General features: G+C 46.5%; 1 protein-coding gene and 1 pseudogene across 1 annotated transcript; both read right to left on the bottom strand.

Annotated features, from left to right (window-relative positions):
* Positions 1-11064: 11064 nt before the first annotated feature.
* LOC127304160 (uncharacterized) lies at positions 11065-11912 on the bottom strand (annotated as a pseudogene).
* On the bottom strand, positions 11850-12880 carry LOC127302147 (uncharacterized). The gene has a single exon (XM_051332545.2). The coding sequence runs from the start codon at positions 12720-12722 to the stop codon at positions 12069-12071; it is 654 nt and encodes a 217-aa protein (XP_051188505.1). The 5' UTR covers positions 12723-12880; the 3' UTR covers positions 11850-12068.
* Between the last annotated feature and the right edge of the window lie 1175 nt (positions 12881-14055).

Raw genomic sequence — 14055 nt, 5'->3', positions numbered from 1 at the left:
CATGGAGTAATTATGAGTATCATCTTGTGTTGCAGAACTAGGGGGTTATGTCGGGAACGCTAGGAGACGAGACCGAAGCACAGCGCATGGAGCGCGAAGCAAAACAAAAGGAAGAGGCTGAGGGTGCAGCCAGAGATCAGTTTCCACCACCACCACCACCCATGACGCAGCAAAATTTTATCCAGTACATGCAGCTGGTAGAGGAGCGACAGCGTGTAACACTGGAGCAGCAGAACAAATTCTTTCAGGATTTGTTGCAGCAAAACAGGGTGGAGAGACCTGAGAACCCGGGAGTCACATTAGCAGACTTCCAGAACACTAAGCCTATATCTTTCGCATAAGCGCCCGAGCCAATGGACGCGGAAGATTGGCTGATGGATACTAAGCGAAAGCTCAACACCGTTGGATGTAACGACCAAGAGAAGGTTCGTTATGCTACCCATCTGCTGTGTGGACCTGCCGCATCATGGTGGGACAATATTGTAGCCGTTTATCCGGCTGGAAAGATATTTACCTGGGAGGAATTTGCAAGGAAGTTCAGGGAATCCAATGTCCCTGAAAGTATTGTGGAGCTGAAGCGTCGAGAATTTGAAAGTCTCGAGCAGAAGGACAAGGCAATCCTGACCTATGTCAGGGAGTTCTCTAAACTGTCCCGGTACGCTGTTGAAGAAGTCAACACCGAGGACAAGAAGAAAAAGAGATTTCTGAGGGGGTTAAGTCCCCAGTTCAATGTTCAGCTCCGTATGATGAGAGCGACGGAGTTTCAAGAGTTGGTGGATGCAGCCATCACTCTGGAAGATGATTTCAAGCAATTGCAGGAGGAGAAGCGGAAAAAGGCCAAGTTTGAGCCTAAGAGGTTTGTTAGTAACAAGCCTAATACCAGCTTGAGTTTCAAGCCCAGATTCAACAACAACAACAACAACAACAACAACAACTACTACGGTAGTAGGAAGAACCAAGCATTTCAGACTGCTAACCAAATAGTTTGTCGCATCTGCGGGTTTAAAGGACATACTTCAAAGGACTGTCGCAAACCCAGAATCATCTGCTTCGGGTGTCGACAGGAGGGGCACATGATGAAAGACTGCCCTAATAAGAAGAATGGAGGAGGTCAATCTGGAGGAGGTGGAGGTCGAGGAGGAAATACCGGAGGCAACTGGAAGAATAAGAAGCCCTTCGGCAAGCTGAACTGTACCAGTCTGGAGGAGGTGGTCAACTCTGACCAGGCGGTGATAGGTACGCTCCAGATACTCACTCATCCTGGCAAAGTACTTTTTGATACTGGTGCAACTACATCATTCATTTCTCAACAATTCATCACCAAACATGGGATTAGTTGCACTAAGTTAGATACACCCATAACCATACTTTCTGCGGGGGGAACGATAGTAGTAACCCATGCCAAACAAAAACAAGTCATTATGATCAATAAGTGCGCGTTTGACGCGGACCTGTTCATTTTACCGATAAAGGACATTGATGTCATTCTTGGTATGAACTGGTTAGAAGCTAATGGAGCATTGATCGACTGTGTAAATAAGACGGTGTCTTTGAAAAGCCCCGATGGAAGTAGAATGATCTACCAAGGCGACAAACATACACAGATTGAAGTTGAGCTACAGCTGAACAGCATGAAGGAGGTGAAGTTAGAAGATATACCTGTAGTAAATGAATTCCAGGATGTGTTTCCTGCGGAATTACCTGGTATGCCACCAGATAGGGAGATAGAATTCACTATCGACCTAATTCCAGGAACAGCTCCGATTGCTAAGGCACCATATAAGATGGGGCCCAAGGAATTGAAAGAACTTAAGGAGCAACTGGATGACTTGGAACAAAAGGGATTCATTCAAGAGAGTGTTTCACCATGGGGATCACCTGTGATCTTCGTGGATAAAAGAGATGGAGGAAGAAGGATGTGCGGAGACTACAGGAATCTGAACAACGTCACAATCAAGAACAAGTACCCACTTCCAAGAATACAAGATCTATTTGATCAAGTAAGAGGCGCAGGAGTCTTTTCCAAGATTGATCTAAGATCCGGTTATCACCAGATAAAGATCAAGAAGGAAGACGTTCCGAAAACTGCCTTTGTCTCAAGGTATGGACACCATGAATACCTGGTAGTACCTTTTGGATTGACCAATGCCCCAGCAATATTCATGAATCTCATGAATAAGATATTCATGCCATATCTAGACAAGTTTGTCATCGTATTTATCGATGATATCTTGATATATTCTAAGAACAAGGCCGAACATGCTGAACATTTGAGGTTAGTGTTGCAAACACTAAGGGAACATCAACTCTATGCCAAATTTAGCAAATGTGAATTTTGGCTAGATCAAGTGGAATTCCTTGGTCATGTTATTAGTAAAGATGGAATAGCTGTTAACCTGAGTAAGGTAGCAGCAGTTCTAGAATGGGAAGCACCCAAGACTGTCAAGGAAATCCGAGGATTCCTAGGAATGGCAGGATATTATCGGAGATTCATTGAAGGATTCTCTAAGATAGCAGGACCTATGACAAAGCTGTTAAGGAAGAACACACCATTCGTGTGGTCAGAGGAGTGTGAGAAGAGTTTTCAAACTCTGAAGGAGAAACTCACCACGGCACCGGTGTTAGCGGTTCCGGAAGTTGGCAAGGATTACACCGTGTACTGTGACGCATCCAAGCATGGATTGGGTTGCGTACTCATGCAAGATCGGAAAGTGATATCTTATGGATCGAGGCAACTCAGACCTCATGAAGTGAATTATCCAACCCATGACTTGGAATTAGCAGCAGTCGTATTTGCACTCAAAACTTGGAGACATTTTCTCTATGGAGCTAAGTGTGAGCTCTATACAGACCATAAAAGCCTCAAATATTTCTTCACTCAGAAGGAACTCAACATGAGGCAGAAAAGATGGCTAGAATTGATCAAGGATTATGATCTGACAATCAATTACACACCAGGGAAGGCTAATGTTGTAGCAGATGCCCTGAGTAGGAAGAGCACCGGAGGAGTGGAACAAGAAATATCACCGGAGTTGAGGAAGGAAATAAGTCAAGCCCAAATACAACTTTGGGAGAAGGAAGCTCATGAAGGACTATCAGCTTTACAAGTAGCCGATGAGCTAAATGTCAACCTAAAGAATGAGATAATGATGGGTCAGCTGGATGATCCATTCATCATGGAAGAAATGAGAAGAATAGATGAGGGAAGACCATCAGAATTTCACCGCGGAGAATCGGGATCATTATGGTTCCAGAAGAGAATTTGCGTTCCGGATATTGCTGAAATTAAGGAAGTAATACTCCGGGAAGCTCATCAAACACCATATTCCATACATCCGGGAAGTACAAAGATGTACATGGATCTAAAGGAACTATTCTGGTGGAATAATATGAAGAGAGAGATAGCACAATATGTGGCGGAATGCCATACCTGCCAGAGAGTGAAGGCTGAACACCAGAGTCCGGCAGGGAAGTTACAACCTTTACCTATTCCAGAGTGGAAATGGGAGGAAATAGGGATGGATTTCATCACCGGACTACCCATGACCAATAAAAAGAAGGACATGATATGGGTAATCGTGGACCGGTTGACGAAGAGCGCCCACTTCTTAGCAGTAAACCAGCAGGATAAAGGAGAGAAACTCATCGATCTTTACATCAAAGAGATCGTGAGTAAGCATGGAGTGCCTAAGAAGATCGTGTCGGATCGAGGATCCGTGTTCACATCAGCATTCTGGAAGCAACTACACGAAGCTTTAGGATCCAAGTTGGACTATAGTACCGCTTATCATCCCCAGACAGGTGGACAAACCGAGAGAACTAACCAGATCCTAGAGGATATGCTTAGGGCTTGTGCCCTAGACTTCGGAGGATCATGGGAGGAGCACTTACCACTAGCAGAGTTTTCATACAATAATAGCTATCAAAGCAGCATCAAGATGGCACCATTTGAAGCTCTGTATGGAAGAAAGTGTAGATCACCGATATGTTGGTATGAAGCCGGAGCAAGCAAAGAGTTCAACCCTGATTATGTCAAAGAAAAACAACAAATCATTGACATTATCAGAGATAGGCTCAAGATAGCCCAAAGTCGGCAAAAGAGTTATGCCGATCAGAAGAGGAGAACATGGGAGCCACGAGTTGGAGACATGGTATATCTTAAGGTAAGCCCGATGAAAGGACTCCAGAGGTTTGGAGTAAAAGGAAAGCTCAGTCCTAGATATATAGGACCTTTCAAGATACTGAGTCAGAACCGAGGTTTAGCCTTTGAATTGGATCTACCTGGAAGGCTAGCTCAAGTTCACAATGTTTTCCATGTGTCACAACTTCAGAAATGCTTAAAGACCCCAGATGAACCAGTATCACATGAAGAGCTCGAGTTACAACCAGACTTGACTTACATCGAGAAGCCAGCCAAGATTCTTGAGGAGAGCTGGAAACAACTCAGAAATAAAGCTATCAAGTACTGCAAGATACAATGGAAGCATCACCCCGAGAGGGAAGCCACCTGGGAAAAAGAAGAAGACCTGAGGAAAACATACCCCGAGCTGTTCAGGTATTACAACCACAACTTCGGGACGAAGTTTTCTTTAAGGGGGAAAGGCTGTAATGTCCCAGGTTTAGAGACGATCGAGGGGTAGATTTTAGAAAGGGATGTGCATTGCATGGCAAATTCTGGGGAAATTTCGCGCTTTTAAACAAAAACTGAATCGAAGGGGGACAAGTTTCTCTCTCGACACCTTACAGGGTTAGGGTTTCGAGAGTGCGACAAACTTGCATCTCACTTAACTAGTTTAGGGTTTTGAGAAGAGAGGGGAGAGTTTGCATCAAACTTAAGTTGCATGATTGAATTCTAAATTAAGTGACATGGTTGAATTCAAACCAAAGTTGAATTTGAATTTCAAATTCAAACAATAAATAATTACCCTAAATAATGAATTGTGAGGAAATTCATTAAGTAAATTATAAATAATAAACAATATGAGCAATTAAAATAAAGTAAAGCTCATTAGGGAAAACTTTGAGCTTTATTGATCATCACACAATTTACATTGTCATTACAATATTCATAAGAGAAATAAATGAATAATACAACACATTACAAGAATTGCTCAATTAAGAAAAAGAAGATTACAATCAGTGACCTATCCTAAATTACAAGTCTAGTTTCATAAGATGCTTGGATCTGATGATCTTCATCTTCACTTGGTTATACTTTTGATTCCCTGCACACAACAAAGCAAGACATGAATTATGCCAAGTGGCATTGCCACTTGGCAGGTTAGAAGAATAATGGAAGCTCTGCCGAGCTGATCTTCTCACATCCAAGTGCAAAGCATCAGGTACACACACACACACAGGCAGCTTACAGTGCATGTGTGCATGCTAAACAGCACACCAGCACTGGGAGGAGTCACCAAATGAAATCACCACTGCTGTCGACCAGAGAGAGCAAGGGAGAGGCATATATAACCTTTTTTGAGCCAAACCCTAGCTGTTCACCGGCAGCAACTCCACAAGGGTAAGCACACCAAGAACAGCAAGAACAGGTGAACAGCTAGAGCTGTTTCACCTATCCCATAATCACCAGAATCAAACCAAGCAGCAAGGTTGCAAGGAGGAGCAGGGCAAGCCAAGAAATCAGCACAGAAGCAAAACCTCTACACCAACACACTATTTCTAGGAGCTGGAGTGAGGTATACACATCAACATGAACAAACCAAATGGTTTTGTTCATAAATTGCACAGGCATGATCTCAAGCACACCACAAGGGTAGAAACCCTATATGTGAGTCATCATATGGCTACTGGCCAAATTGGTGCAAGTGAACAAGAGGGAAACAAATAGGAAAGCACCCTGGGAACATTGGCTATGCCAAACCAGTGACATAATCAAAGAAATCCAACAAGGGATGATCCTATCTAGCTAGTCAGCTTCACTTAGCACCTATAGCCACTACACCATCAGACAGATAGACTATCAAGTGTCTATTCATGTTTATCAACATCAAAGGAAACTGGAAAAACCACAAGGATTCTTCCAGTGAGATATTTCCCAAATCACAGCAAGCCAACATAGGTAGGAGCAACCATTTCTAAGCAGACAGAGCCTGTTAGGGTCACAACAGCTACCTATCCACATAGGAAATTCACCAAAGCATCACATCATTATCCAGTAGGATTCAGTATGAGCTAGGGTACCCAACCAGTGGTTGGCATCCCTCTAGCTACATCAAATTCATCCATATGATCATTACTGATAATCAGTTCACATCATTTATCTATCTAGTAAAGCAAGGAATTACAGATAAATGAAACAGTTAAGTAACCAAAGCACCAACATCTTGCCAGTGAACCAATGGCTCACTGCAAGCATCAGATGATGCTTGAGTAAGCATTAACACACACCAGCACAAGTATAAGTGTCACACAGACACCAGGTGAAGCACCAGTAAGGCACAGGCAACAAGCAAGTGATGATCATTTGATCATCAGGGCCTGCTAAAGCATGCCAAGGCAGGCTAGAATCAACCACCAGTATCACACATGAATTCTATGAATTAAACAGCCACAGATCATCAACAATTAGATCACAGATTAGCACATAAACCATTTTTATGATTGTATCCAGAAGCATATCATCAAGGAATTGATGTATATGGACAACAATTAAGCCAAGCCAAACCTACTGTGAGCCAGAACTCAATAATCATCACACAAATAACACTGACTCTTGCTAAACAGCAAGAATCAACCACAGTAATGAACCAGGGGAGCTAAGGCTTGTTACAGCATAAGCAAGCAAGCAACAGCAATGGCTAGTGATGCTCAGATGAACATCTAGCCGAATAATAACATGTATAACCAAGGGTGAGCAGAGACATGAATCAAAGGAAGCACACGCCACAGCACGATTCACACAAGCACATAGACTAGAGCAAGCATGGCGATGTGATGGCGCAGTAAGATGCCTAGCCCAGCACAACACAGCAGCTAGCACAGCACCAGGGCTGGCAAAGCACAAGTCCACAGAAGCGTAGTAGCAGCAGCACATCATCAAGGCAAGCATCTCCACAGGGAGAAGTTGGCCAGTGGCCGAGCTAGACGAAGAAGAGGAGAAGAGAAGAAGGTAGAACAGGTAACAGAGGAGGAAAGAGGAGGAGAAACTTACAGGCGAAGCAGATGAGCACGACCGCGGCGGCACGGCGGCACACGCCGGGCGACGGCGGCGCCAGGCCAAGCCAAGCCTGGTCACCACATCACCGCAACGCCGGCATCTCCACGACATCACCACGGCGCCAGGGACGCCGATGAACGGCGGACCTTCACGGATCCGTGCGGCCGAGGCGCAGGCGCGTTGGGGGAGAGTCGAGGTGGACACGAGCGTCAGATCGACGCGGACCACCATGTCCGCCGTCGAGAGGCGGTCCAGATCCGCACCAGTTCGTCGCCGATGATGGCCGAAGGCGGCCGGAGCAAGGCGGCGACGGCGGAGGCGATTTTGGTGTCGCGGGAGCCCGAAAGGGGATTAGGGTTACGGGGAGGAGGACGACGAAGCGACTGGGTCGGTTGGACCGAGCCCACTGGGCTGGTCCAACCTAACCGGCTCGGCCGCCTGACAGGTGGGTCCGAGGGGTATTTTGGACATTTCCAAAATACCCATTTAAATGAAAATTTCCAAGAATTTTATAAAATAAGATACAGCTCTAAAAAAATAATTAAAAATATGAAAATTGATCAACATAAAATTCTCTACCTGAATAAAATATCAAAAAGAATTTTTGAAGACAACTAAGAATAAGACCTCATTTGATGATTTAAATAATCATTTAAATCACACATATAATTTTCTATAATGAAAATAAGTCCATTAATGTATTTGGACTTTAAAAACACCTTGACAACATTTCAAGGTTGTATTTTACTTTAAATCAAGTATCCTCAAATTATTCTTAGTATTAACCTCTTACATGAAATAATAACGACATCGGAAGGGGGAACAAACCCTAAAACTGGAATCATGCATAACTGCTTCTTTAACCATTGCCCTTATCGGACAATGATGCTATTTTTCAGAGACAGAGGACAAGGGTCAGTCCACACCTTCCAACTGCAAAACTTTGCAGTGTTCAGGCAACTTCATCACTTGCTCATGTCATTTGAGTATTTTTATCAAATTACTTGCAAAGTATTATGGTTATCACTATTGCACAAAAATCAAAACCACTACTTTCATAACTATGAATATGACTAAGTGGTGGGCAATGGAACCATGGATTGTGTTGATATGGTGGAGGTTCCATTGCACGGGTTTATATCCATCTAGGATTAAACAACAAATGTCGCCAGTGATTCTTGTGCTGTAATATCCGTGTTAACCATAAGATCTGGAGTGGGACGGAGTAGTCAAAAGTGTTTCCACCTCTCGTTCATCAACGGATGCGCTTACCGTAGCAGTTGTATCTTGCGGAGCAACTTGTGGGTGGGGAACCCATTCTAAGTCCCCACGGTTATGCAGTGCATACCGTAGCGGTTGCGGCTTGCGGAACAACTTGTGGGTGGGGAACCCATTCTAAGTCCCCACGGTATTGCGGTCTATGATGGGTTGCAGCTACCGGCGAAGGAGTTTGGTTCGATCCCAGGCATCGTCGTCGTGGTCGGGGTCCACCCTGAAATTACGGGAATAATGGGACCGGCGTGGACCCAGGGTCGGGGCATGCAACAAAGGGTGGGTGTTCGAGGTAGCGGAGGAACATGATTGGCTAGACCTTATACCGGGCCTCACACCAAAGGAAGTGTGGACGGGAAAGCTGCCCGGTTGGCACCAAGGTTAAGATCTCTTATGGGTAAAGCAACACACCTCTGCAGAGTGTAAAGAACTGTGACCTGTCACTCCCTGTTCCGGGATGAGGAACTGCGAACACGGCCGGAAAGGAGCTCCATGAAGTTCTAGTAAACCGGTGAAGGCTGACGGACATAGCTCTTTGAAATAAAAGCAATCTCTTGAAGAAATGTTTATCAAAACTTGCATTGGTATTAGACTTTCTGGTCTAATATCGTAGCTAGTGCATTAAACACCTCTTATCTATAATGAACTTGTTGAGTACGCTCGTACTCATCCCACTCTTAAATCCCATGCTTAGATTGTCTGAATCGTCTGGAAGAGGACTGCAACAACAATGAAGAAGCCGAGATCATCGGCTATGATGAACCTGACCTCTCAGGAGGAGTTGAAGGCGTAGACTACCTTATAGTCTACGGATCCGGGGAGGCTTCCGGAGGAGAACAAGCCTAGAGATATCTGATAAGTAGTAGTAACCGAGCAGCCCGAACTCTTAGTATTTAGCTGCTCGAGGAAATAAATGTTTAGCTTAATGAGACTCTTATATTGTAAGTTAAGTTGGGTTCGCCTCGAACCCAGGGGTATTCCTCTTAGGACCCAAGAGGAGCTCCAAGATGACATGTGTATGATGGTTGTAATAATAAATGAATGAGTTATGGACCTGCTATGTTCTGCTGTACTACTCTGAGGGATGTAATATTTGCGGAATGGTACTTCGTGAATATTATATCAACGACTGGCATACTACAACATGCAGTGGTATGCAGGGTCACCACATGTACGCATCACACCTTCCTCTTGGGGTTCCCAACGGACGCGTGCTGTACACGTATCAAGCAACATTAGGGACAAATGGGATCATGCAAGGGACTTGGGTCATTTGGATCATAAGGCATCAATTAAGGAGGCAACCAGGGACAAAGGGAAACATTTGATGATCCATTATCATAGGCAACAAAGCAGCAACTTTCCCCCTCTAATCTAGCTAGAGTCCTTAAAAGAAATCCATCATAAGCATGGTCAAATACACATATATAGGATGGGGCAGATGCTCCAAAGGGATTATATATATTCATCACTTGGTAATTTGGAGAGCAAACAAGCAGTAGCCATATCACTCAATCCAATAATATAGTAAATTGGAGAGCAAACAAGCAGTAGCCGCACGGGAGAGGAAGAGGGAGGGGAGGGGAGGCGCTAGAGATGGAGCTCACCGACGATGCTGTTGGAGGAGGGGCCGGGTAGAGGAAGAGGGAGGGGCCGGGTAGGGGTGGAGGAGGAGGTTGACGATGATGGGAGGGGTGGAGGAGGAGGAAGACGCGGCGGATCCTCCTCCTTGACGCGCCGCCGGCCCCTCCTCCTCCATGCGGCGGCCCCTCCTCCTCCACGCCGCAGCGGCTTGTGCTGCTGGTGGCGGGGATGGGTGGAGCGTGGCAGCATGCGGCCCTCGCGGAGGAAGGAGGCGGCGGCAACGACGACGGCCACGCTCACCATGGAAGGCGGCGGCGCGCGAGGGAGAGAAAGAGGGGTGGAGGAGGAAGAAGTACGGCCGGCGGCGCGCGAGGGAGAGGAAGAGGGGTGGAGGAGGAAGAAGTACGGGCGGGGGGAGGGGGTACGGTTGGATATAGAAGGCGCTATTTCTGTGGCGCACCAGCACGAGTGCGCCACAGAATCAACTACTTCTGTGGCGCACCAGAGACAGTGCGCCACGGAAACACTTATTTCTGTGGCGCAGCAGGCCACGTGCGCCACAGAAATACCTACACTAATAGTTGGTGGTGGCAGGATGTGGGCCCCACGTACTTTCTGTGGCGCACGGCTCAGTAGTGCGCCACAAAAATAGCTTATTTTTGTGGCGCATTCTGTCTCGTGCGCCACAGAAAGATTTTCTGTGGCGCAGTTCTGCTGGTGCGCCACAGAACTAAGCTCCACCTATAAGCATTTCCCTACTAGTGCAAGACTACAATCCCGAAATTTCTGAAAAAAATTCGGGAATTCCAAACACCTTTCCGAATAGATGCTCGGGTTTTTTGGGTTCGGCATATACGGGTTTGGGATCGGAAATTCGGGTTCGGAATTCGGGATTTATGTCCGGAGTGATCTCAATCCTATGATTTTTCTTTTTGAGTGGAATCCTATGATTTTTCTATTTCTATGTTTTTTCCTATCTATGAATCAAAAGAGCCCAAGTTCCAAACAAAGTAATGTGAACTTAACGGCCCATTAACCCATCCCATTGCACTTTCATTTTCCATGGTCAAACATTCGATGTACACGCATGAAACAATCAAAATATGCTGCACATGATACTATGCACGGATCCGCTCGACCGCTCCTCTTAATGTGGATCCAATGATCGACTGAATAAACTATCTAAACTGGCTAACTATTTGCAATGATCGAATCGTTGAAATTGACTTCGATATGGGGCTGCTCAAAAGTCATCCTCTTCTAGAATGGCCGTTAACCTCGGCACGTCTGCCACACGACGACGATGACGAGCGCCGCGACTTCTGTAACCCGCTCTCTTCATCGTCTTCCCCGCCGTCTCATCGCCGCCGCCGCCGCGCACAGTCTTGCGCGCGCCACCGTATTTGCCGTACGCGCGCTGGCTCCATTCACCGTCTTCTAGTTCGGCGTGCTCATCGGTGGAGACGATGGGCGCCACTCGAGCCGTTTTCCGTTGCTTGCGCTTGGTGCCAGCCACGTTCTTGCGCCTCGGAGGGGACGTCACGCCGCTGGCGACGGAGAGCGCGGAGCTGGCCCTGAGGGCGAGGGCCGCCATCTCCTGCCCGGAGAGCGCCAGGCGGAGCATGGATACGGGGAGCACGAAGTAGAGCCATCCTGGCTGCAGTTCCTCCTCGTCCGCCAGCGCGCGCGGGGCGCGTCCAAGCGGAGCTCGTCGGATATGGATGAAAATTTATACTCACGTGTGTGGGTATAGTATTTACTTATATCCTACCCATTTGCCCTCCTTAAGTTCGAAACAAAATAATCTAAACTTAGCGGCGCATTAACTCATCCCATTGCACTTTCATTTTCCTTGATTAAACATTCGATGTACGCACATCAAAGAATCAAAATATGCTGTACATGGTACTATACACGGATCTCCTCCTCTGAAGGTGGATCCAACGATCGACTGAATAAATAAACTCTACGTATCTAAACTAGCTAAATAATCGCAATGATCGAGTCGTTGAAATTGACTTTGCTAGGGGGCTGCTCAAAAGTCATCTTCTTCTAGAATGGCGCTTAACCTCGGCACGTCGTCTGCCGCACGACGACGATGGCGAGCGCTGCGGCTTTTGTAGCCCGATCTCTTTCTCGTCTTCCCAGCTGGCTGAGCACCGCCGCCGCGCACTGTCTTGCCAGCGCCACCATATTTGCTGTACGCGTGCTCACTCCATTCACGGTCTGCTAGTTCGGCCTGCTCGCCGGGGGAGACGAGTGGCGCCACTCGAGCCATTTTTCGTTGCTTGCGCTTGGTGCCAGCCGCGTTCTTGCGCCTCGGAGGGGACGCGACGCCGCTGACGATTGCGAGCGCGGAGCTGGCCCTGAGGGCGAGGGCCGCCATCTCCTGCCCAGAGAGCGCCAGGGGGAGCATGGACAGAGGGAGCACGAAGTAGAGCCATCCTGGCTGCAGGTTCTCCTCGTCCGGCAGCGCGCGCGGGGGCGCGTCCAAGCGGAGCTCGTCGGAGCTGCACAGGAAGAGCGACTCGTTTCCGTTGCGCTCAGCGTTCCCCAGGGCCTCGCGCGCCGTGACTGGCGCCGCGTACTGCGTCATGGAGCCGTCCAGGCCGACCACCTTCGCCGTGGCCGCTCTTCGCCCAGATGAGCCCGCTGCCGACGCCTGGGAGCGCGAGACGCACAAGCCCATTTCTTCCCTCGCGACGACGTGCTTGTGCGTGTAATATGCGCCGCCGTGAGCCTGTCGAAGCAAAGGGCGAAGTGGATTGGTTGATTGATCTGCTGATCCGTTGGTACCTCGGGCTACCGGAGAGCCTGCGACTGCCTCGGCTTTTTATACGGGGAACATGGGAAGCAGCTTGGAAATATGGCATGTTTGCGCGGTGACGCAGGCCGGTTCGTCATCCGATGATTGGGCTCGTGGGGTTGCCAGTGTTAACGGAGATGACTACTTGCATTGCAAGCTGATCGCGTGATTGTCAAGTTGTGGGAGGTTTCGCAGATTAGGCTGAGAAAGTTCTGCTCAAAATACGTATTCGCTTCTAGAGACCGACAAGCCGGCCGTGCGTACGAGTGGGACAACTGGACAAGAGTATCAGCGAGTTTCTGAACAGAATATGGGACAGTGAGCAATTGTAAAGCCGTTTCCGTGTGATAACGGCGGCCTTTTCATCAATCGTCCGTCGTCACGGCGCGCGACAGCTGACTGTGATGTTTTCTTGGATATAAATAACTTGTTCATGCACGCATGCCCGCAAGAATCAAAGTTCAGAAGGGGCAATTAGGACAGTAACGTCATTTTATTCTGGTGCCTAACTTACTTGATAGCAGCGACACACGTTGTAAGTTCCTTTGTGTATAATATTGATAAACTTAAATAGTAGTAGGATGTTGCAAAAAATGTGCCTAGTCATAATGGGGCATAGAGTACGTAGTGTCAAGTAACACTACTCTATATTACTAGTACTATTAGGCTGTTCATAGTGAAGAGTAACTTAGTCTAATAACATATGTCATGTTACTAGTCTAAGTTACTATCTCCATAGTGGTAACTTAGATGTGGTTTCATGCAATGTGTGATTAATTATGTTGTAGACTTATATTGCTTTGGGATGTGTGATGTTGTGGTAACATAGCTAGTTACCACCTCACTCCCTTTCTTCTTTTATTGCCATATCATGTCACCAAAATACCTTGAGACGTGTGATGTTACCACATATGTTACCCCCACTATGAGCAGTCTTATTGTGCATAGTAACATAGAGATAGTACTCATTTTATTTAAAAATAATAATGTTATGGTAATATAACTAGTTACAAGTTACCACAATTATGTCTCTTTTTATTTAATTACATGTCATGATATTGCATGTAGTGTTATGTAACGTTGAGGGAGCATGTATATTATCTATTAAATGCATGTTTGTTTGCTCATATATATTATTTGGATAATTGTTTAGTTTACTTTTAATATTATTATTACTCCTCTAACCAATATTGGAGTGCATATGTTCGGAAATTTG

This window comes from Lolium perenne, chromosome 5 (assembly GCF_019359855.2).
Source record: "Lolium perenne isolate Kyuss_39 chromosome 5, Kyuss_2.0, whole genome shotgun sequence".
Taxonomy (NCBI): domain Eukaryota; kingdom Viridiplantae; phylum Streptophyta; class Magnoliopsida; order Poales; family Poaceae; genus Lolium; species Lolium perenne.
Note: the sequence above shows the minus strand (reverse complement) of the source record. Positions and strands in the feature narration are given on the sequence as shown.